The following is a 21,947-nucleotide window of genomic DNA, read 5'->3' on the forward strand; positions in this document are numbered from 1 at the left end:
AAGTATGAACTGAACCACTTAAGCTCTTTATTATTTATATTTAAGCCGTGAAGAATTTCTATCAATTTCTTATGTGAAACAGAGTCAAATGCTTTTGAAAAGTCGAGAAAAATTCCAATTACCTTCTCATTTCTGTCAATGGAGTCAATTATTGATTCAATAAAATCGATACCAGCAGTTATCGTAGATTTTCCCTGTCGGAAGCCATGTTGCTCGGGATCCAACAATTTGTTTGATTCAAGGAAGGTTAAAAGCTGGTTATATACTACTTTTTCATAAATTTTTGAAAACACAGGCAATAACGAGATTGGTCTATAACTTGTGGGATCATATTCGTCCCCCTTTTTATAGACCGGTACTATTTTGGCAACTTTTAATTTATGAGGAAAGATACCACAAATTAAAGAGGAATTTATGATATGAGTTAATGGTTTTGATATAAGAGGAAAAGCATGTTTAACAATGGTAACTGGTATGTCATCCATCCCTGTTGAGAATTTATTATCTAATGACTTAACTATCTTTTCTATTAGCCTTTCATCAACTTCTCTAAATTTGAAGTTGCAGGTTGGTTGGGGTGGTTTTCTAAGGTTAGATTCAATACTTGTAGTAGTTCAGAATATTACCTACGTAAGTTGGGTTTGATTCGATTTTATCGTTAAACAAAATTTTTCCCAGGCTTTGTCTTAGTATTTACTTCAGAATTAATAATTTTCCAAATTGATTTGGATTTATTTGTGGATTTTGGAGAGTTGGATGTTGGATTTTATTGCTTGAAAGACTTTACTGCTGATGTTAACCTTGATGAAGGGCCGAGTGTCCACAGATTCGTGTTCTGAAAAATTATTTACACTGAAATCCTTTATGAATCCTAACCATTTCCTCCAGCTGGCTAGTTCTGAGGTTTCTCCCTCTCGAGACTCGGGTTGCCTCTGCTGTTCCGGCCTCGACATACATTTCCCGATAGACATCGACAATCTATGGTACGAATCCCCTCGGTATTACAATGGACACATCTTAGTTTCTTGGGTAAGCGGCATTCCTTATAAGCACGTCCAGGTTTTTCACAATTGAAACAGCGTACTATCTTCGGTGCCGGGCAGTCCCAATATAAGTGGTCACTCTCAGGCGGCAGCTGAGAAGGATAGCCGCTTGTGCGCATGTCTGGTGGTGTGCAGGAATCGACACGCCGGTCCGGCCAAAAGAGTCTAAGGCACATGGTCGGTGGCATACACGTTTAGATGATGTCAACTGGACTGGCGGGCTTTTCAAACGCTCTGAACCTGTACACTAATTCCCAATTACCAGCAACCGAGGTTTCCAGACTATTTCAGTGGGAGGGTTGTTTCTGATAACTAAATGAAATATTTAAAATATTTATCTTAAAGCTGAGGTGTAATCTTATTCTTGTATTCAGGCTATTTCATATTTAATAAAATACACTTTTGTAACATAGGTTAAAAAAAATATGTTACATTTTCCTCTCAACTCCTATTTTAAAAAATCCCTTTAAAAAAGCACTAAAACTATCTCGGAAGTAGGGAAGGATAGATGTGGGCCCACCGGAAAGGTAGGGTGCTTCCCTCAGAGGTATAATGTATGGTATAGTATCGTAAACGAAAATAATGTAGCTCTTTTTTACAAGGTAAACCAAATACATTCCTTGTAGCCTTACACTTCTTGGAACTTAGACTACTCTAGACAAATATGTAACAATACTCCTTGAATACTCCTTGTGGAAAGATTTCAATAAAAATATACATTGTGCAAACCGGGAAAGGAACTAAAAAAAATCACCTCTAAAATAAAGGAACAAAAAAATCACAGCTCTGAGACTTATTCACTTCTACAACTTCTTGGATCTTACACTACCATATGCAAATATGTAACACCATTTAATACTCCTTGTTAACAAAACCAGAAAGACTTAAGTAAAAAAAAACATTGTTCAAAAACGACAAACATTACCTAAAAACAAAAATGACATCCTAGCAAAAGATTTCTGGGCACTCGCAGTTTGGTGCTGTTGGGCAGGTAAATGGTTCGCTTCGTATTCCTCCGCCGCCACCTTCTGGGCCGGAACGTCGACGGCTCCTCCCTTGGAGTGACCATGTGGGGTCCGTCCGGGACAGTGCTGGTCGTAGCCTCTTCTTGCTCCGAGGTGGCTGTACAGTTCATGTCTTCCAGAAGCGCTTCTGACGCCTGGACTGACAAGCACGGGGAGGCAGGTAAAGTAACAACGACTGGTGGAGGCAGTGGATCCCGCTCAACTACGTCGACTAGGGCGTCCTCGATTACCTTCACCCAATCCTCTTCCCCAGACTGCAATGCGTGCTTCGGGTCGATGGAGGTGTTGCAGGCTTTGCCCAGGGCCTCCAGCAGGGTGTCAAAGTCCATAGCCGGTGAGAGAGAAGGTGCACTGACTTTGGCTGCCTCATCCATCCATTCCCAACCGGACAGGTCTATAGGTACTTCTCCTTGTAGACTCACTTTCCCCAAATTTTGCTTTGTCAGGGTCTCCTCTATGTGGGTACGCCACCACTTTGTATCCAACTCCAAGGGAGCGTGCGGGATGGGTTGCTTTCTGGCAAGCAGCTCAGCAAACCATAGGATGAAGATGCCACAGTCTTTTCTGGTTTTGAGATGTCTTTTGACTCTACTGCTTGGCTATTCATAACTTCTTTTTTTAGTACCTTTCCCATCAAACTTGTGAGTAAGGCCAACAAATCGCCATAGATAAAGGGAGCCATAGGAGAGTCTGCTGAAACTGTCTGAGAAACGGCTCTACATCCTCAGCTAGCAAGAGGAAGAAGGCTAGCTTAGCTCTAAAGAGTTTGTCTTCCAGACACCTCTTCACCGTTTTGAAACTCTTGGAGGATTGAGTTGCTTTATGGGTGTTGTCTTTCTCAACATATCCCACATATTTCCTCAAACTGTCCAGAACATCGAGTGCTAGCTTAGTAACAGCTGAGTTCTCCAGCCACCTTATGCTGCAGAACTTCAAGGGGAATATTTCAGATTTGAATCGTCACTTGTCACTTTAATGTACAACCCTCGACGACTAGGGCAGTCCTTAAACAAATAGTAACATGCTCTTAAAAATTCAATCACGTTCCATCCAGTCTTCTGGATTCCTGTCTTAAAAGCAACATTTAAAACATGGAGCTAACAACTACCAATGTCCAACAAGTTGTGGTTGTCACTACTACTGTCTTCAATTTCCTTCTTCAGCAACCGAAGAAGTTTGATATTGACATTGGGACCGCCCATTGTGAAACTTGAACAATCTTTCTCCAATCAAGTCCTGAGAGCCCTTCTTTTATGGCAGTCAATAAATCAGTAGATTTCGCCTGAGTCAAAAAAACAGATGAAAGATATTGAAACTTCATCAGTGTTTCCATTCCAAAATCGAATGACTATGTCTAGTTGTTGATTCTGAGAATATTTGTTCAGCGATTCATCAAAACCAATTACGTAATAGTCTGAATTATTGATGTTTTTCAAAAGATGATTTCTAAAAAAGGGGACAAGACTGTAGACAATAGAGTATGAAATTTTGTCTTCACCAAGTTTCATATCCAAAGCAGTGTTGCTGTCAGGAAACATAACTTTGAATAAGTTAACCCCAGCCTCTGCATTTCTTAGAGATTGGTGACTAAGGCAAGTGTGAGCACACTACAAGATCTCTACCTTTGTTACAATGTCTTTAGCTAGCCACAATTTTTTTTTTTTTTTTAATTCAGATGCTTTAGAATGTGATGAAGGTAGGGGTGTTGCCGACAAGCTGTGAGTTGTAGGTGATACAATTGACGAAGTATTAGGTTGAGAGAATGTTTGTTGTTGAGGTGTAGTTGTTGAAGTCGATGCGGAGACTGTCATGGATGAGGAACCCAAAGTATAAGGTTGAGAGGGAGTTTGTTGCTGGTTTGTAGTAGTTGCTAAATTTAATCCAGTAGTGGACTGACTTGAAGAAAGCCAAGTTTTGATAGGCATAGTTAATTAATAGTTTTTTCTAGTTCCTTGTGCTTTTTACCTTGTTTGTGGCTTTTTAACGCATGCCATGCCCATGGACCCAAAGAAAATGTTGTCCTTCTTGCAGATCAAGCATGTTGCATAACCCTTTATACGACTTTCTTTCACCCATGAAAAATCAATTTTCCCATAATGCCTGGTATGAAACTTTTTTCACCATTGTTTTAAAAACCTGAAAATACTACCTCAATAAATTCTATGAAAAATTAAATTAAATCCTGAAAAAAAAATGAAATTGTAAAATGTTCTATGAATATGTATAAAAAAATAGAATAATCCATGATTTGCTTGACATACTAAGATTCACGTAATCTTAAGATGAACGTAGCTACTACGAAATCTCGGGTACGTGTGGTAATACCAGCTAACAAAGAATATAGACTGGCAGTGCGTTTAAGTCATCGAAGTAAATAAAGGAGGATAGTAGGATGTAAACAAAGCATAAACCATTGTCTTCACTCCAGCAAGGCTCGTAAAAAAAACTGCAGTACATCTCAGCATGCATCTTGTAACATCTGTAAGAACTGTGAAAACTCTAAGCAGGGGTACCACACACTCAATTTTTAAATTCCCTACATTATTGGCCCAAGTAGCCCCCTTGACCCAAGTAGCCCCGGTTTACTACCATTCATTATGTTTCCGATTTTTACGCCAGTCTTTTATTGTCGTAACGCCTATATTGAGTTCCTTGGCAATTTTTTGGAACGATTCACCTTTATCCAGTCTTTTAACTTATGCACTGCTAATTTGTCATATAATGAAAGGGTGATGTGTTTACGTTACACTCCTGTCATGTTGAAAACACATAAAAGGAAAATAAAAATATGTAGGCTTACAGAAGAATACTGTCGGAAAAATAACACACAGTACAGTACACGGTAAACAAAAAACTGCACAGTACACCACGAAATACACTACAGTACAGTGATACACAAAAATCAGCAGAAACTATAAGAGAGATGACGAAGCATGGAATCAGATGCAAAACGGCAAGTGGCGCGCGACAGAAAATGAGTCACTGACGCGTCTGGACAAGTATGCGAGCTTGAGCTCGGTCGTATTAACCGGAGCGGCGGACGAGAGGGGTTTTACTGTACAAAAGTTAAATTAGTTAATGAATCACAATATAAACACCTAAATATACAGGGTTAGTAAAAAGTGTGGAGACCCCTGTAATTTTTTTAACGGCCCATACTAGAAAAACTAAACTCGGCACACCATTATGGCATGTTATGAAGTACTTTTTGGGCATAACCACCACTTGATGTTCATCCCCAAAATGGGAGATTTTGGGGGAAACTAAAAGATTTCAAATACAAACACCCATCGAGTGACCCCTCATTTTGAAGGACCTGGTAAAAGAAAACCAACAATGTAAACTAGAGGTCTCTATCTCAGTTCAGTACAAAATGGCAGCCAATTGAAATTCTCATAAGTTCCCAAACCCAAAATGGGGGATTTTGGGGGAAACTCAAAAATTTTAAATGATAAGCCCCATTGAGTGACCCCTCATTTTGAAGGTCATAATAAAAAACGCAAACTATAGGTCTCTATCTTAACACAGTAAAATATGGCAGCCAATTGAATTTAAAATTGCAAGTTATTTCCGATTTCTAAAGATTGCAATCAGCTTCCATTTTTTACTGGATTGAGATAGAAACCCCTAGTTTGCGTTGTTAGTTTTCTTTTACCAGGACCTTCAAAATGAGGGGTCACTCGATGGGGCTTATCATTTAAAACTTTTGAGTTTCCCCCAAAATCCCCCATTTTGGGTTTGGTAAGCAAGTGGCTATTAGGCTTAAAAAGTACTTCATAACATGCCAAAAAGGTGTGTAGAGTTTAGTTTTCCTAGTGTGAGCCGCTACAAAATTTACAGGGGGTCTCCAGACTTGGAAAGCTGTAAGTTAAATTCAATTTCTTAGAATTTCAATTGGCTGCCATTTTTTACTGGATTGAGATAAAGACCTCTAGTTTGCGTTTATGGTTTTCTTTTACCAGGACCTTCAAAATGAGGGGTCACTCGATGGGTCTTTGTATTTGAAATGTTTGAGTTTCCCCCAAAATCCCCCATTTTGGGGGTGTACACCAAGTGACGGTTATGCCCACCGGTTATGTATAAGCTCTATAGAAGAACTTATATTCAGACTTTCATTTTTATAATTAACTAGGCCTATCCTGTTTATAATATCGCATGAATACTAACGGTATTATACTTTTTTGTGTTCGCTCTTTCACTCTTAAATTTTTTTTTAGACTAGGGTACTTTTTTTTTGCATACTTGTTGGTCTTGGATATTAATTCACAAAATGAATTTGAAAATTTAATTTTTCTGATGTAACTCCCTGAACATGTAAATTACAAAACTTCTTTTAACTAGGCACTGATAACAGCAATGCAGTTAGTTCTCTTAAAATTTTTGATTCCTGATTTGACAACGCTGCTGTATTTCTGTGAAGAGAAGTTTACACATCTAGGCAACTAAATATCTGTAGCAAAGATTTCCTTGATTACATCAAAAGAGAAAGTGTAAAAATATAAACATTGCACACACCCTCCATTACGAAATAGTGCAACAGCTGTTTCAATAGGGAGGTTCTGTGGCATTGATTAGAGGAGGCCATGGTAGCAGACAACAAGTGTAATCAGATAGAACATTAATAAAATGAACTTTAGAGACTCAATGCTTTTTTTGTTTTAATTTTTAGAGTTCCTCGAGTATTAACTTTAGATTAATATAATTTATTAAGAAACAACAAAGTTTTTAAAGAACATCACCACTTTATAAAAAGGTTGTTTTTAGAAAGTTTTAATTAGGGACTTTTCTTACCAATAGATATCTCAAGCTTGATTTTTTTCTTGGTCGCTTCTTTGGTGATAAAATCTTTCAGAATGCAGATTGTCGAGACATTGTCAGAGCGAAATTCTGCCTCTCCTTTGCTGTATAAAAATATTCAGTTAGTGTTTAAAAATTGTGCCTTTTGCTAAATATAAATATTTACGTTAAGTTATAGAAAGCATGTCTGTATTATATTGTTTTATAAAGTGAAAACACACTGGGTTGATCTATAGCAGACATTGTTAACTATAATATTGTGGTATAATTACCTCGTCAAGTAATCCAAATGTTGATGATGTGAAGTTAAAAACCTACATGTTTCACCGTAATACGGCATCAAGTTATTTATTTATTGTGTGCGTGTGACATTAATGTCTTTTATGTGTTTGTACCCTGACGATGCCGTATTAACAGTGAAACATGTAGATTTTTAATCTCACATCATAAACATTTGGATTACTTGACGAGGTAATTATACCATAATATTATAGTCATTCATAGTAATCCAGGGGCCATCAACATGGAATTTATTAGACATTGTTAACGCTGGTAATTAAACACGAGTTCATGATCAACTTCTGTCTACAAGCTGTAGATAAAGATAGGCCTAATGCATAGTAAAATACAGAATGGTCCAGATCTTTCAAATGTGACCGAACTTTAATATTAACCAAAATCGCAAGGGAAAATTTATTTAGATAAGGAGATTGTTCCATTTCCCAATAACCCCCTTTAAATATGTCTTCCAAAGTCAAAGTACAAAAATAGTACAAAAAGTACAAAATCACCAGTGAACAACTGAAATTTGCATGTTGCCTTACATTCTAATCATTGTTTTAATTATTAGGCTTTATTAAAAAAAAAAAAAAAAAACACTAGTGATCCGACTATGTTAAAATTGGGCATTATATGTGTCATAGTTTTATCATGAACTACATTAAAATTTATTTAATTAATACTGTGATACTTTGAACTAAGGTCTTGTGACTGAAATTTGATATATCATGTAGCAAATTACACTTGCAGACCTGTATGTGCAATGTAGCATGGAATGCATCAGAGTAGAAGTAAAGATGTAAGAGACTTTATCCTCCAAGGGGGGTTTCTCTGGCACTTCTGGCAGACAATGACTCACCCAACTATGCATCTCAGCTAAACTGAAGTTGCCTTTCAGACCCAAACTGTTAAAGGACCTGTAAAAACACTGAATAGTCAGCAGGCAGAGTCAAGTTTGAATATGTAGAGGATCTTTGGAAAAATCATCCAAAGTTCTAAACGCTCATCTTGATTATAAAAGTGACATTGCAGGAGCCAATTAATATGTAAAGATTAAGATTATATAACATTATTTTGCTGTCTTTTCCAAGTTTTCATCGGTTGTTGTTCTGTTGGTATGGGCTAATTATCCATTTCCCAGTCATCCACTTGGCTATCTTAGACTTTGAACAACCTAGGGAGGTTCAATTGACGGTTTTGGAGATTTAGAAATGTTTAATCTATGGATGTAAACTCAAAATCAAGTTAAAATAGTAGTGGTCTTCAACTGTTCCAGTAAGTCCAGAAAACTACCACAAAAATTCAATAAAATACGCAGATTGCCAAGGTGAATGTATATAAAAGCAAGATATATCTATACAAGATCCTTCCAAAGAAAAAAAGAAAAATAAATAGCGCAGACCAGCCAATAATGATGAAAACAAAGTAACATATTACTACCCAACTATATTATCAAGTTGATCAGAAACCTAAACGTTAATCAGTGCCCAAGATTGGTTGTAGCTCACTTGGGCAACTACTATTATTAGCAAAGGATACTTGAATTTAAACAGCTAAGGTGGCAGAACCCGGTCTAACTGTTGTCATACTACCATGCAACAGTAAAAGTTACCTTTGTCATGACTTGTTTATATTTAAATTCCCCATCAATAGGCATATGCCTTAAAACTGTTTCATTTCGTTTTCAGTAACTGGCGTCCACAACTTAGAGTGGCTACGCTTTGGTCATGGAATACAAAAAACACCTGTTGCTTGTTTATCAGTCCATTTTACCATTTTCTTCAACAGAACATCATAAAAAATACTGTGAAATATTTCAACTGGGTTTGTTGAGTTTATAGGTGAATATCAAATTGAGAGGGAAAATGAAAACAAAAAAATAAAAATGTTATTTTGGTAAAGTACATAATTTATTGACCAAATGATTAACAAAGTGTTAAATTATATATCACCAACCTTAGCTGAGCTTAAATGTATATTTTTTTACAAATATTTGTCTTATCGACTTCAAAAACAACATCAAGTCGCTAACTTTTTAAAAGTCTAAAAAAATAGTAAATACTAGGGTCATTTTCAAATTAATGTACAAATAAGAATTTCTTGAAAAAAAAAGTTTTTATTCATGAAAAAAATCAAAAGCCAGTGTAAATGTTTCTTTATACCTTCAGAGACATAACCAACATAGTGGCTGAGATCGTAGACTCATTTTCAAAGATTTATTGTATTTTGAATAATTTGCTTGTCCACGGAGTTGATTGCATATGGACCACGGAGTTGATATTTGAACCATATTCTCTCAATTTTTATAGCAATTGTATAACAAAAATAATAAAATTATGTAAAGTAAATTAAATAAAAACACTCAAATTTATAAAAGTGTATTTAATGGTCACAGTATTAACATAGAAGTATTTAAAAATTGAAAAAAAATCATTGAAACTAACTCTAGCTTGAACTCTAGGCTCTAGTTGATTTGAATGTCTTTTTTGTTGATTTCAAACAAGTACTGTCCTCGTTTATTAATAAGCAGAGGCACCAGAGAAACAATTTCATTATTTTCAATGATAGAGATGGGCTCGTTACCTTTGCAAACCAGTTGCAAAACTTAGTCATTGTTGTGTTTCGGTTTTGGCCACCATTAGCATCACTAAGTAATACAATAGTTTTGGTATTTGGAAATTTTGCCAAGTTTTTCACCAAACAATCATGCAAGAAAGAAACTACAGAATTTCCATTCTTACTAGAATGGGTTTCCATATGACAGTAAAAGTAGGATGAGTCATCATTGTAAACATGCACGTTAAAAACGTACAGCCAGAGCATTCGCTTGTAAAACTGAGAGTTTACATTTAGGCGAGGAATCGGATAGTTCTGTCCATAATCAAATTCTAAAACAAGGTGATCAGGGGTTTCATTCTCGCTTAACTTTACCTTTGATATGTACTCATTTTTCAGCTGTTTACGTTGTTGAAATCGTCTTTCGTGCACTTGAAGATGCACTTTGCGTGGGTCGTTTGGGTCTCGTTCAAGTTTTTCTTTACATTCAGCACAAAAGTCACAAATGTCAGTTTTTGGTCTAGTAAATCCATAATGGAAATTCTCCTTAAACATTTTAAAGTACTTTACATAAGAAAGACGAAGGGCTTAACCTGTACTTTCACGATAGTATTCTTGGAACATTTCAAACAACGTTTTGATGGATAAGTTTGGATTTTCAAAGTATCGTAGTTTTGATTTATGCCCACAATAATGAGTATACTGAGTATAATGAGTAGTAGTCACTTGGAAACATATTTAGATGCTTTCCCATTAGCTCTAGAACATTACCTTTCAATTTATGTGGGCGATTGTCATGCGATCCTCGTCTCTCTTCGAATCCAACGTCCTCCAACAACTTCCCCTGAATGACTCATATGCGTTTAACTGATATTTTAAACAAACCGAGGATAAACTTTTGGTAAACCTTGGTAGACATACCACCATCCTTAACACAATATTCCCATGTGTGCAGTCTTGGCTTCTTTTGGTCAGTACTAACCTTGGTATTTTCAGCTTTTGTTAAAAGCGATGCCAAATAAGAATCTTGAAGGGGCTTACCTTGTCCACCATAAAATAAATCAAACAGACTGTGTTGGCGTTGTATAGAAAAATTCTCAAAACACTTATCTTTACAGCAATGATCAACTGCACTAAACACTTTAGCTGGTACTTCAACATTACTTGAGTTTTTATATGTTTCTCCACGAACTCGTTTAACTTTTGCCTCTTTAACTTTTAAGTTCGTAGAGCTGTAAACTATTTTTCGACGTTTATACTGTGGTTCACTTGGGCTTTCCATGGTGAAAAACACACTAAAAATAATATATCACAACAAACATAAGAAGAGTCATGTAGAATGTACTGAAAATGAGGTTATCTCACACTGCACTGGATTGTGTGAAAAATCAGCTGTACACATTGTTAGGAAAAAATATGCCAGGGAGCCAACTGTTGAGATAACTAAACAAAATTGACTGTGGTTACACAGTACAATATGGCGGTTCGTTTGAGCTACTTTCCGGAAAAAGGGCACATAGGCCTATGTGCCCTTTTTTCGGAATAGGCCTCAATTGCCACTGCACTATGTAGGTTGCAGTCAGAAAGGGTGACAAAGGATTTGTGCCTGTGCTCCCCACTCAATTGATCACAGTAGTAAACTACTACAGTGTGTAGAGGCTTAGACCCTCCAAAGTGGATGGATTGAATTTCGCTAGTATATTTGCATTCATAGTTTTCCGAGAAATCCATATGAATAAAAATCTCATCACATTTAAGCTCCTTCTTGATGGTAACCAAAAATCTATACTGTTGGTTGATGTTTGCCGTGTGTATCATGATTTTTGGTAAGTACTCTTTAAACGCCTTAACTAAGTCTTTTTTTGTACATGTCACGGTGGTTTTAAAAGTTTTTAAGCTAAGCCTTTCAACTTTCTTCACAACAATGAGGATTTTCTTGGTAACCCACTTTTCATAACTAACATGTTCTGTATCATCTTCAGTTTCCAGAGTCTTTATATCTTTTTTAAGACAGGAATTACAGGTTCTTTCCAAACAGATGTCTTTGTTTTCTTTACAGCACAAACTGTTAATTATTTGTGATGTAGAGTTTTCTTCAATTAAATTACACTTCTTAAGTTTTTTGACCATGAAAGAAAAGCTTTCATAAATTTTGCACAAGCATGTTTCTCGATTTGCTGCATTTGTTGCCTTTAACAACAGGCAGGTTGTTTGGCAATAGCTTTTTTGCTACTTCGACCTCATCATGGGAGACTTCATACAGTTGTATACTTGTTTCATTTGTTAATGCATTAACAAGGTCAGCAACAGACGTTATGTCTCTTCCATATCTGACTTTGGAGTCAGCGCATCTTTTGATGGATCCCCCAACACCGTCCATGGAGCCTTCCCCATGATCTGGCTCGGAATAGTTCCAGGTGAATGTCTTAAGATACTTGAAGTAAACCGGTAACAAAGTTCTCATTAGGAATAGGTTTTTGTTCCGACATTGGGACGACGGGCCATCAGAAAAAATATGCACTGTGGTTGTGTAACGGAATTCCACAGCTAGATCCTCCAAAACAGGTCGCAGATGGGCTCAAACCCCAAAGTGTAGGGAAATTTTCTTCTTTGAAGCCCCAAAATGCATGGCCTGAACTTCTGTAGCACACTTAGCAACGTAATTTTTCGAGAAATCTACTAGAAGTAAAAGTTCTCCCTCCTTTAGGTTTTTTTTTAGATTATGAAGCTAATCCGCTTTATGGAGCATGCTATAAACATGATTCTTTTACACGGGCAACACATTTTGGAATGTATTAAAAACTTCTGACCCAAGAGCATTTTCTTCTTTTTTTACTACCCTCTTCACTTTCTTCACCTTCCCTTAATAATTCTGACTTCCGTAATTTGTACCCACTTGAAGTACTTTATTCAACTTAATAGTACTTACGATACCTACTTGCTATTACTGGTACTTACTTTAGTACTTATTAGTACTTTATTAGTACTTTTCATCTTCTGTCATGGCAAAAACTATCTCTTTAGACTTGCATGTTCTACATAGGCCTAGCATGCATTTCTAGTTTTATACTGAACAAACAATTTGTCTTAAAACATGATGGCTATTGCTTTCTTTTATAATGTTTCCTTTTTTTTAGAGCAGTGACGAGGAACTCAAAATTCTCATGTTTCATACATGAACATGTTTCTCCGTCTTGTGCCTTTGGGAAGGTGACACAAATTGGCCTTGAGCCTGCAAAAGTTGCGTAACTGATTTTAAAATCATTTTCTTCGGTAAACCTTTTATAAAGGTGCTTTATAGAGTCATGTAGAATACGCCTCTAAACCTTCTGCTTTCCTTTGCAGACAAAATCTTTCTTTCCCAGACACATTTTGGAAACTGTATCGCTTTCAAAAAACTTGCGCAGGGCCTGAGCTTCTTTCACTCTTACTGTCTGATATTGTTTCCTTAAGTAATTTAGGTTGATTTGTCCTTCATTTTCTTGGATAATTTTGTTTGTTCTGTAGGATAGCACCTTTTGTACTCTGTACTTCTTCAACACTTTACTTCCAATTGCATTTAACATCTGCATTTTAAGCTGTCGGATCTTTTGTTTTATTTTTGCAAGATAGCTATAGGTGTCCAGGAGTACCAACAGAGTTACACTGTATTTACCCTATGAGTCAAGAAACCCAGAGACCACACATACAGTATATGCGGCCGTATCCCTATAGACCGCTACAAAAGTTTTAAGCCTCTAAAATAGACAGATATCTCTAAATCGACCATGTAGTCACAACAGTAACACCGGCTCATATTAGAGTTCCCAGACTACTTCGACATAACAGCCGACTTATAACTGATCCGGCCGGGCTATATTTATGGATTTTTTATGCATACCGGTAGCAAATGTGTTAAATTTTTCCTGAGTAGAAGAACTAGTAGAAGTAGACGGCGGAGGCGTTTTACTTTTAACAGCCTGTGAGGTAGATGTGTCGAAAGCTCGGAGGGGGTTGGTTGACAAGATTCAGATCATGTAAAAGTGGTTCTGAAATAACAGTCACAGTCACTCAAATCTAACTGTACAACCGTGTTTGGAACGAGGCCCAAGTCTTTAAATAGCTCCTCAGTCAGAATAATATTATCATTCAATTCAGCATCTATACTCTGCGCAAAAGCTGGTGGCAGCTGAGGGATTAGGACGCCCGGGTCGGTGAGCCTACCCCCAATTAGACCGTGCTCGACCGCTTCAGGCCTTGGTCATTAGTCACCCCATGGGTTAAAAGTGCAATTGATACAGCTTTGTTAATTAGGGTAGTCAAATATTATAAAAGTAACCTCATATTTGTAGTCTAAATAGAATTATAAGAAAATTAAATCCAAACACTATGTAACTGTGATATTGTATATTATTTGGTTTATAGAAGGAAATAATAATAAATAACAGTCAATTTAAAAAATGATGAATACATATTAAAAGTTACCTAAAAATTACATGTATTTACAAAAATATTTACAGTAAGAGCTTTTAACAGTTAATTACAAACAACAGATATTTGTAAAACCTTCTTTTACGAAATGTGCTCCTACGATGCTGACGGCGATAACTTATATCCCTGAAAAAAATAACTTTTTAAGTACCGGTAAACGTTCTGTTTCTAAATCAAAATATTTATAAAAATAAACAAACAAATAAATATGTTATTCATTTGTTGTGCTTAATATTGCATTATAAAAAATATTTATTAATAACCAATTAAAAGTGAATTTTCATTCCAAGTAAAAAAAAGGGAGCTTAGCAAACGATTTTGCCATAAATGAACGCCAATCCATCATATTTTCCATTTTAAAGCATACCCAGTAACAGGTAGTTTTGATATCAAATTCTAAAAACAACATTTTAAATCTAAAAATACAATATTTAGTATGTTATGATGTATTGTGCATTTACCTTTCAATCCACAAGGTTACAACCCATGTCTTCCTCGTCGGAGTCAGCGTCTTTGTCGCTGTCGCCGGGGTACAGATTAAATAATTTCTTGGAAGCTGCGGTCATTCAGGGACTCATTTCTCCAGTTGTTATCAACAACCTTACATGGCTAACATAATTTGCCAATTTTTCAGGTGTCACAGTGCTGATTATTTCCATGAACAGTTTTTCGATGTCTTTCAATTTGAAAGTACTATTCCTTTTTTTGACATAGCCTTTTTACGCTGACCAAACCACTTCGATTGCGTTATACTGGCAGTAATAAGGCTCGTGCCTAGCGTCTTAGAACAAAAAAAAGTAATCAAGAGGTAGACGTAGGATTTTAAAACCAAGTGCAGAAGCTCTGCTACCAATTTTATATGTTTTCAGTCTTGGTTTGTGGGTCTTTACGAGATCATAAAGATTTGGTCTTTTTGCGTCAACTGGGTGTGAGATGTTATTCTTATTCAACCAATCAATCATTTCTCCTTTCCTCGCATTTGAAGTCGGCGCTTTGTCTTTGATGCGTAAATGATAGGGCGCATTATCCATTATTATTTTACTTCCAGGAGGAATTGCTGGAATTGAAACATTTAAAAACCAAGCTTCAAAGTCTTCAGAGTTCATCTCCTCGTGATAATCACTTGTTCTCTTTGACTGAAAAGTTAGCGGGAGCGCATTCATGAAACCTTTGGAACTTCCAGCGTGACACACAATTAACATTTTTTTTATAAGATGTGTATAACGCAAAGTGTTGTTCCTTGACTGGTGTGAGATCATTAGTGGCATCTGGTTCATGGTGAAGATCATTAGTGGCGTCTGGTTCATCAAGAAGATCATTAGTGGCGTCTGGTTCATTGTGAAGATCATTGGTGGAAATTTTGAGGTCTTCTCTATTGCTCTTCCATATTACAAAGAGGGATTCACCCCGGTGCTTTACAGGCCCATCTCGCCTAAAAACTATTAGCTTCTTATTGCCTATCTTTTTCTCAAGACACAAAGTGTTCTTGATTTTTTCAAACTCAGTCTTGACAACTGGTTGACTTTTGTTTTTGAGCCAAGTTCCCAACTATTTTTGTCAAATCTATGTCTTTGACATTCAATCTTAGCAACCCGCAAGTTTTAAAGCCATTTTTATTTGTTTTACAATTCTTCTGGTTATAATAAAATTAGAATTGTTCTCAATTCCTGTAAAGAGATTAATTACTGAAACAAATCAAACTTAGAAACAATTAAACATTGTACGGTTCAACTTTTGTGGAAATTAGACCGTTCGAACTAAATCACAGAAAAAATCAATTCTTTTTTAAATGTGGCAATTCCATCATTGTTTTTATTCTAGAAAACTTACAAAAAGTAAACAACTTGTCAACTGTCAAAATTATACAATTAAAATACAGCTGATTTTCAAATTTATAAAATATTAAGCATAAGTCCAGTCAAATATGAGCGTCGATCATAACTTCATCAGTCATTTTCACAATTTGTTTCCGGCTTTAAAGTTGAACCAATTACGACAAGCAAAATGCTCGGGATATCTTTTCTCAGTTCCTGAGAAGAGTGTTCTAATCGCCACTCTCCAACAGCTTTTATTCACACCGCTTTTAACAGTTGGAAAACTGCAACCTCTAATGGCAAGATACGGCATTAATCAAAAGAGCCACGGCCTTAATTTTCTTGGACGCACAAATTTGCTAAGTTTGAGGGACATGTGTGACACATGTCCAAAAATATAATCAACCGTTGTGGTCAGATATGGCTTGAATGTGTTCGCTATATACTCAAAAAATGACTTGCATGTCATCCATCCTGCCTCGCTTTTGCCTACTGCCCACCCTTCTAGAACAGCCATCCCTACTTGTACCAGGATCCGTTCATACGCGTACAACAGCATTGGCGGTGCAACGCCACCATCCGCTCTAATATTCATAAGAAGGGTCACGTTTTCTTTGTCTGTATTACCTGCAACGTTATATACTCTTTTGTCTCCTCTTAACGCAATAACCTTCCCTGTTTTAGGACCCAAGAAGAAGGCTGTTTCGTCACAATTGAACACTGGCCGTGGATCCCTGAATACAAGCATCAGCTGCATTTCTTCCGTGTAGTTTTTCACCTCAGCGACCCTTTCTTCGGTGATAGCAGCACATGAAGTTGTTAGTTTCTGGCAATCCCAGGCGGCAAGTTTGTGTGGCGGCCCATGACGGTACCACCGTCGTCCTGGTTTCTCATTCGTAAATGGGTTTGTGGACGTTGTTCATAAACTTTTGATTTTAAATAGCCCCAAAGGAAAAAATCACAGGGCGCCAAGTCCGGCGATCTTGGGGGCCAGCCAATGTCACCACGCAACGAGATCACATGGCCAGGAAACATTTCCTTCACCAATGCCAGTGACTGCCGCGCTGTGTGGGCTGTAGCGCCATCTTGCTGGAACCACACGTTCTCAATTTCACCAAAAAGTTCCCTTAGTTTCAGTTGGAGAAAGTTGCGGAGCATGGCACAATAGCGTTCACTGTTGACGGTTAAATTCCTGTCATTTTCTTTGAAAAAGTAAGGACCGATTACTCCGGAATTGTAAACAGCACACCATACTGTTACTTTCGGGCTATGAAGTGGCCGTTGATGAAGTTCTTGTGGGTTTTGTTCAGACCAGTACCTACAATTTTGGCTGTTCACTGTTCCGGAAAGGTGAAAGTGTGCTTCATCAGAAACAATCACTACATCTTCGGGACGAATGTTTCGAAGAAGGTCTTGGCACAACCTTACACGGACACCACAGTCTCGTTCACTCAGTTCTTGTGTAGTTACAATTTTGTAAGGATGCATTTTTAAATCTCGATGCAAGATTCTTCTCACACTTCGATCAGAAATCTGTAATGCTGCCGCATGTTTTTTAGCGGATCGTTGGGGAGATTGTTGAACTGAAGCTCTAACTGCGTCAACGTTTCCGGGGCCTGTTGCAGTCAGTCCGTGGTCGTCCAGGTGGTTTCCGTTTTAATGCAGAACCTGTCTCACGAAAGTTAGAAACCCAAGAATAAATTGTTTTCTTATCGGGAACGGGTCCCGTCGTCCGAGTGCAAAGCAAACACGAAAAGTACGTTGAGTATTAATAGGCGATTCGCCATTTTGAATAAAATCTTCTACTACGAACGTGCAATGTTCACTAGACCACGCCATGGCGTACACTGAAAACGGCAGCTACTCAAAGACGCGCCCCCCACCACTCTGCTCCTTCTACTGTCCACATCACGTTACTTTGTAATCGGGGAGTTTTTTCTGCCGGACCCTGTATATCACCTGTTCTTTTGTCATGGGAAAGCCCCTAATTTTACAGGCCAAAATCCATTTCACTAGAACCTCTTCTTCATCTTCAGAACTAGGCTTCCTGTCTAATTTTCAATTTTCATCGTAACGTTCAGACACTTTGTCATATGGCGTTACCCTAGGAACATCAAACTGCTTTGCTGCAGATGACACAGTTTCGGTACCACTCCTAACCACCAGAATGGCACTTTTCATTTCTTCATTAGCATACTGCTAGCGTTTCTTTGGTCGGGGCGTTTCTTAACAAGCATTCTGAAGAGAGAGAAAAAACTAGAATTAAAACACAGCATTGGTGTTCATATAGATAAACATTTTTGTTAAAATTATCAACTTTACCATGTAAGTTACAGTTGTTGGCATTTCTTTACCACAGACTTAAGAAAATAAATAAGTTCAATAATTACTTCAACAACTTCTGGCATTGAAAAGGCTAGTCCGGTATAAAAAATTAAGATTTATAATTATTATTATTAATAAATTATAATGTAATTATTATTAAAGAATGATAATAGTTTGTCTTTTTTTTTTCAAACAAGTGTCGGTATTGTTTTGCGTACAACCATATGGGAATTAATACCAACAGTGCCACGTTGGATTTGACGAGATTACAAAATTAAATTTGGCTTCAAATACCTACTTTATTAAAATGAAGGACAAACAGCTTAGATTTCAATACTTGAATATCAGATTTAAACAGATAAATGCCTTCGTAAACATTAAAACAACTGTCAACCCACATACATATGTTTTCAAACTTAATCTCTAACGAAAAACTTGTTTTCAGTGAAATACACTAAGTCTGTTACCTGAAATCACAGTCGACATACAGGGTCTGATGAATTCAACTCGCTCACACTCAAAAACGGAGGGAACAGATTCTTTTTCTTCTCAATTATATAAAAAAACATGGCGATCACAGCTAGCTAATTACAGGATAGCACAGAGAAACGGTGAATTTAGAAATAAACATGATAAACCAAGAAAATCATACAAAAAAATGTTTATGCTGAAAATGTGTTGGTCATGAGTGGAAAAATACATGAGAAATGTTGGAAATAAGAATAAAGTTAAAAATCACATCAGAGAAGTGCTGTCCATTGCAACTAACACATTTGTTCAATCGATTTTGAAGACTAAGCATTGTGCGACGGAATGTGTCTTCTTGGATGTTGGCGACGTGTTCTTCGATCTTGAGTCTTGAGCTCAATAAGATTTATTGGCCTAGTCTGGTACACAATGCTTCTTAGATGTCCCCATGGAAAGAAGTCGCATACTGAGAGGTCTGGGGACCGTAGGGGCTAAGCGACGTTAGCGTTCCGTTGCTCCCCAAACAAACGTCTCAATGGAGCCATTGACAGATTGGCAGTGTGTGAGGTGGCTCCCTCCTGTTGAAACCAGATTTGCTGAATTTCAATATCTGGAAAAGCATGAAGCCGTGGAGCAGAAAATGTCTTCAGCATTGAATGTAACGCCGAGATGATTCAGTTACAGTGGAACCATTTTCATCCTCAAAAAAGTAAGGTCCAATCAAACCACGACAAGACACTGCACACCATGCAGTAACTTGGGGGCTGTGTTGATGAAGTCCAGCAGGATTTTGTTGAGCCCAGTAATGCATGTTCTGCTTGTTGACATGTTCATTTAAATGAAAGTGGGCCTTGTCATACATCCAAACGTTTTCAAGGATGTTGGTGTCGTCATTGATTTTAGTCAGTAGCTGTTGACAAAAAGCTAAGTGTATCTCACTGTCATTTGGTTTTAGAGCTTGAACATTCTGAAGCTTGTAAGGATAAAAGTGCAGGCTGTGCAATATTCTTGTCACGCTCCGACGTTCAAGTTGCAATGACAAGGCCAATGCCTCGATCACAAAATCTAAAATGTGCTATAAATCTTGAACCGAATTGTACTTAGAAGTCCATCCGGTCGTTTATATTCTTTTTACACTTTTGACTCGAGGATTCAAACCGGACTCTTCAATGCAGTTCAATAAAACCGCTTGCCTTTTAGGTTAAAGAAAGTATGAACTTTTTCCACTGTTCCAAGGCAGTTTCTAATACTCTGTACCTCACAGGCTTTAGTGACTGCCAGATTGAGGGCGTAAGCTGCACAATATTATTGACGCTACTACTATTCTTAATGAATGTGTAAATAAAGATGATTTGTCTATTGTCTATTGTCAATACACGTCCAATGCAGCCGGGTGGTCGTTTTGGATTTTTTTTTGTACACAATTGTATGTCGCCATATTGGCCGCTCCGTCGTAACCTTGCCCTCTTAAAAAATGTAGGTCAATTCCATATCTCTGTAAGCATTTAATGATTTGTTTGGCAAGGGCAAAATTCAGTCACAAAATTAGTGACCCTCACCTGTCATTGACATGACTGATTCAAATTGTAAAAAGTCTTCTTTAAGTGACTTCCGTTAACTACCTGTACATGATATACACAAAGCGTCAGCTATTCAATATTTGAAATGTCTGTGGTTTCATCCGCTAAAATTGAAAAACATGTTGCATCATTTATTGTATCTACAATTTTTCTTAACATTATTGTGTTACATTATGTAATTATTTCATTTTGGACTTTAGGTGAAAGATACTTAATCTTGCCAGGACTATCTATTTCTTGATGTAGCTCCTGGTCCCCCTGACTGCGGTACTTTAATATGGCTCTAAAGTTTCCCTCATTAGATTCACTGCACTAATTTTCAACATCTATACGTCCTGAGTCCCGGTGCCCTCGCAATGCTAGTTCCTGTTGACCGCATAGAATTACAGCGTCAATGATTGCCTTCAGGTTTGATCTGTTTTGAGCAACCGCGTCTTTGCGTGCTTGGTCAATTTGGTTACTAATAGGTTCGATTTCTTTTTCTTTTACTTTTTCGAAGCTTTTAATGTCCATTAAAGAACTTCTATGATATTGAGCATATTCATGGCTTTTGAATGCTTCTTTAGCCTTTTTCCAGTTGTCATTTTTTTTAACAAAATCACCTACTTCCTGGTGATTAATCTCCACGCCGTGCTTAGAAACAAACAACAATATTTACAAAACACCCCCTGTTGCACCTCAGAGTAAGCAAGCCACGGAAATTCTGCAATCCATTTCCACTGAAAAATAATTTTCCTTGTAGAAATCTTTTCTAAAATAGGGAAAGTATAGATTGAAGGAGGTTGCCAAACATTTGGTGAAATTTCATATTTTTCTACAACTCCAAGTGTTTTACTTATATATAGTCCAATACCGTTAGGATGACATGGAAAAGGTTTACCACCAATTTCTAATGGTTGAACAGGTACCTGGATGAGCGAAGTACCGGGGTTGGTGTGAAGGAGGTAGGCCTACTCGGTGACTGGGTGGTGGAGACAATCTGTACTTCCCCCGGCACCGGCGCCGATGTTGACGGTGCGCGCTCGTTGTTCACGGCACCCATGGAACTGTCATCACTTTCAGTATTCTCACTTACCATACGCTTTCTAAACAAATCTGTTACCGTAAATCAGGCTTGACCCGGACACTTTTTTGTTATTTTTAGGTTATAGTGACTTTGTGTTTTGAATATCGACAATAAAAATATTAACATCTTGAAGAGCGTCTTTCATTTATTATTTCCTTAACCCAGGGGATCTTTCTTTAGATGTTAACATTAATTAAATATAAAATAAAATAAAGTGTCCGGGTCAACCCACCCAATCGGGGTTAAGTCGGACACGTATTTAATAATGCTAAAATCCTGCAAACTAACCTCTCCTGTCCGGTTTTGGACAGTGCTTTGAGTCGTCTGATGTCTTTTAACATATCAATGACGTTTAAAATGTTGGTAGTAAGGTAAGTTAGTCAAGGAACTCTAAAATAACATCACATTTTAAGGGGTTCAATATTTTAAGCATAGATTAAGATAAAATAGGAACCAAAAGCATTAATAAATACATGTGGAGTTGTAATAGTCAATGACAACAGATTAGGATATTAAACAAAACA

The 21,947-nt window shown here is 37.2% G+C and overlaps 1 protein-coding gene across 1 annotated transcript in view; it reads right to left on the bottom strand.

The window, feature by feature from the left end:
- The window catches only part of LOC128984555 (Bardet-Biedl syndrome 7 protein homolog), a 92,332-nt gene that overhangs the window by 11,066 nt on the left and 59,319 nt on the right, over positions 1–21,947 (bottom strand). Inside the window, exons 14-15 of the mRNA XM_054403890.1 lie at positions 7,843–8,061; positions 6,860–6,969 (exon numbers count right to left, since the gene is read on the bottom strand). Of these exons, the coding sequence (XP_054259865.1) occupies positions 6,860–6,969; positions 7,843–8,061 (329 nt within the window). The remainder of the gene's footprint in view (positions 1–6,859; positions 6,970–7,842; positions 8,062–21,947) is intronic.

The sequence above is a fragment of the Macrosteles quadrilineatus genome, unplaced genomic scaffold (genome assembly GCF_028750875.1).
Source record: "Macrosteles quadrilineatus isolate MER2022 unplaced genomic scaffold, UCM_ALF_1.0 Scaffold_2__2_contigs__length_208266976, whole genome shotgun sequence".
Lineage (NCBI taxonomy): Eukaryota > Metazoa > Arthropoda > Insecta > Hemiptera > Cicadellidae > Macrosteles > Macrosteles quadrilineatus.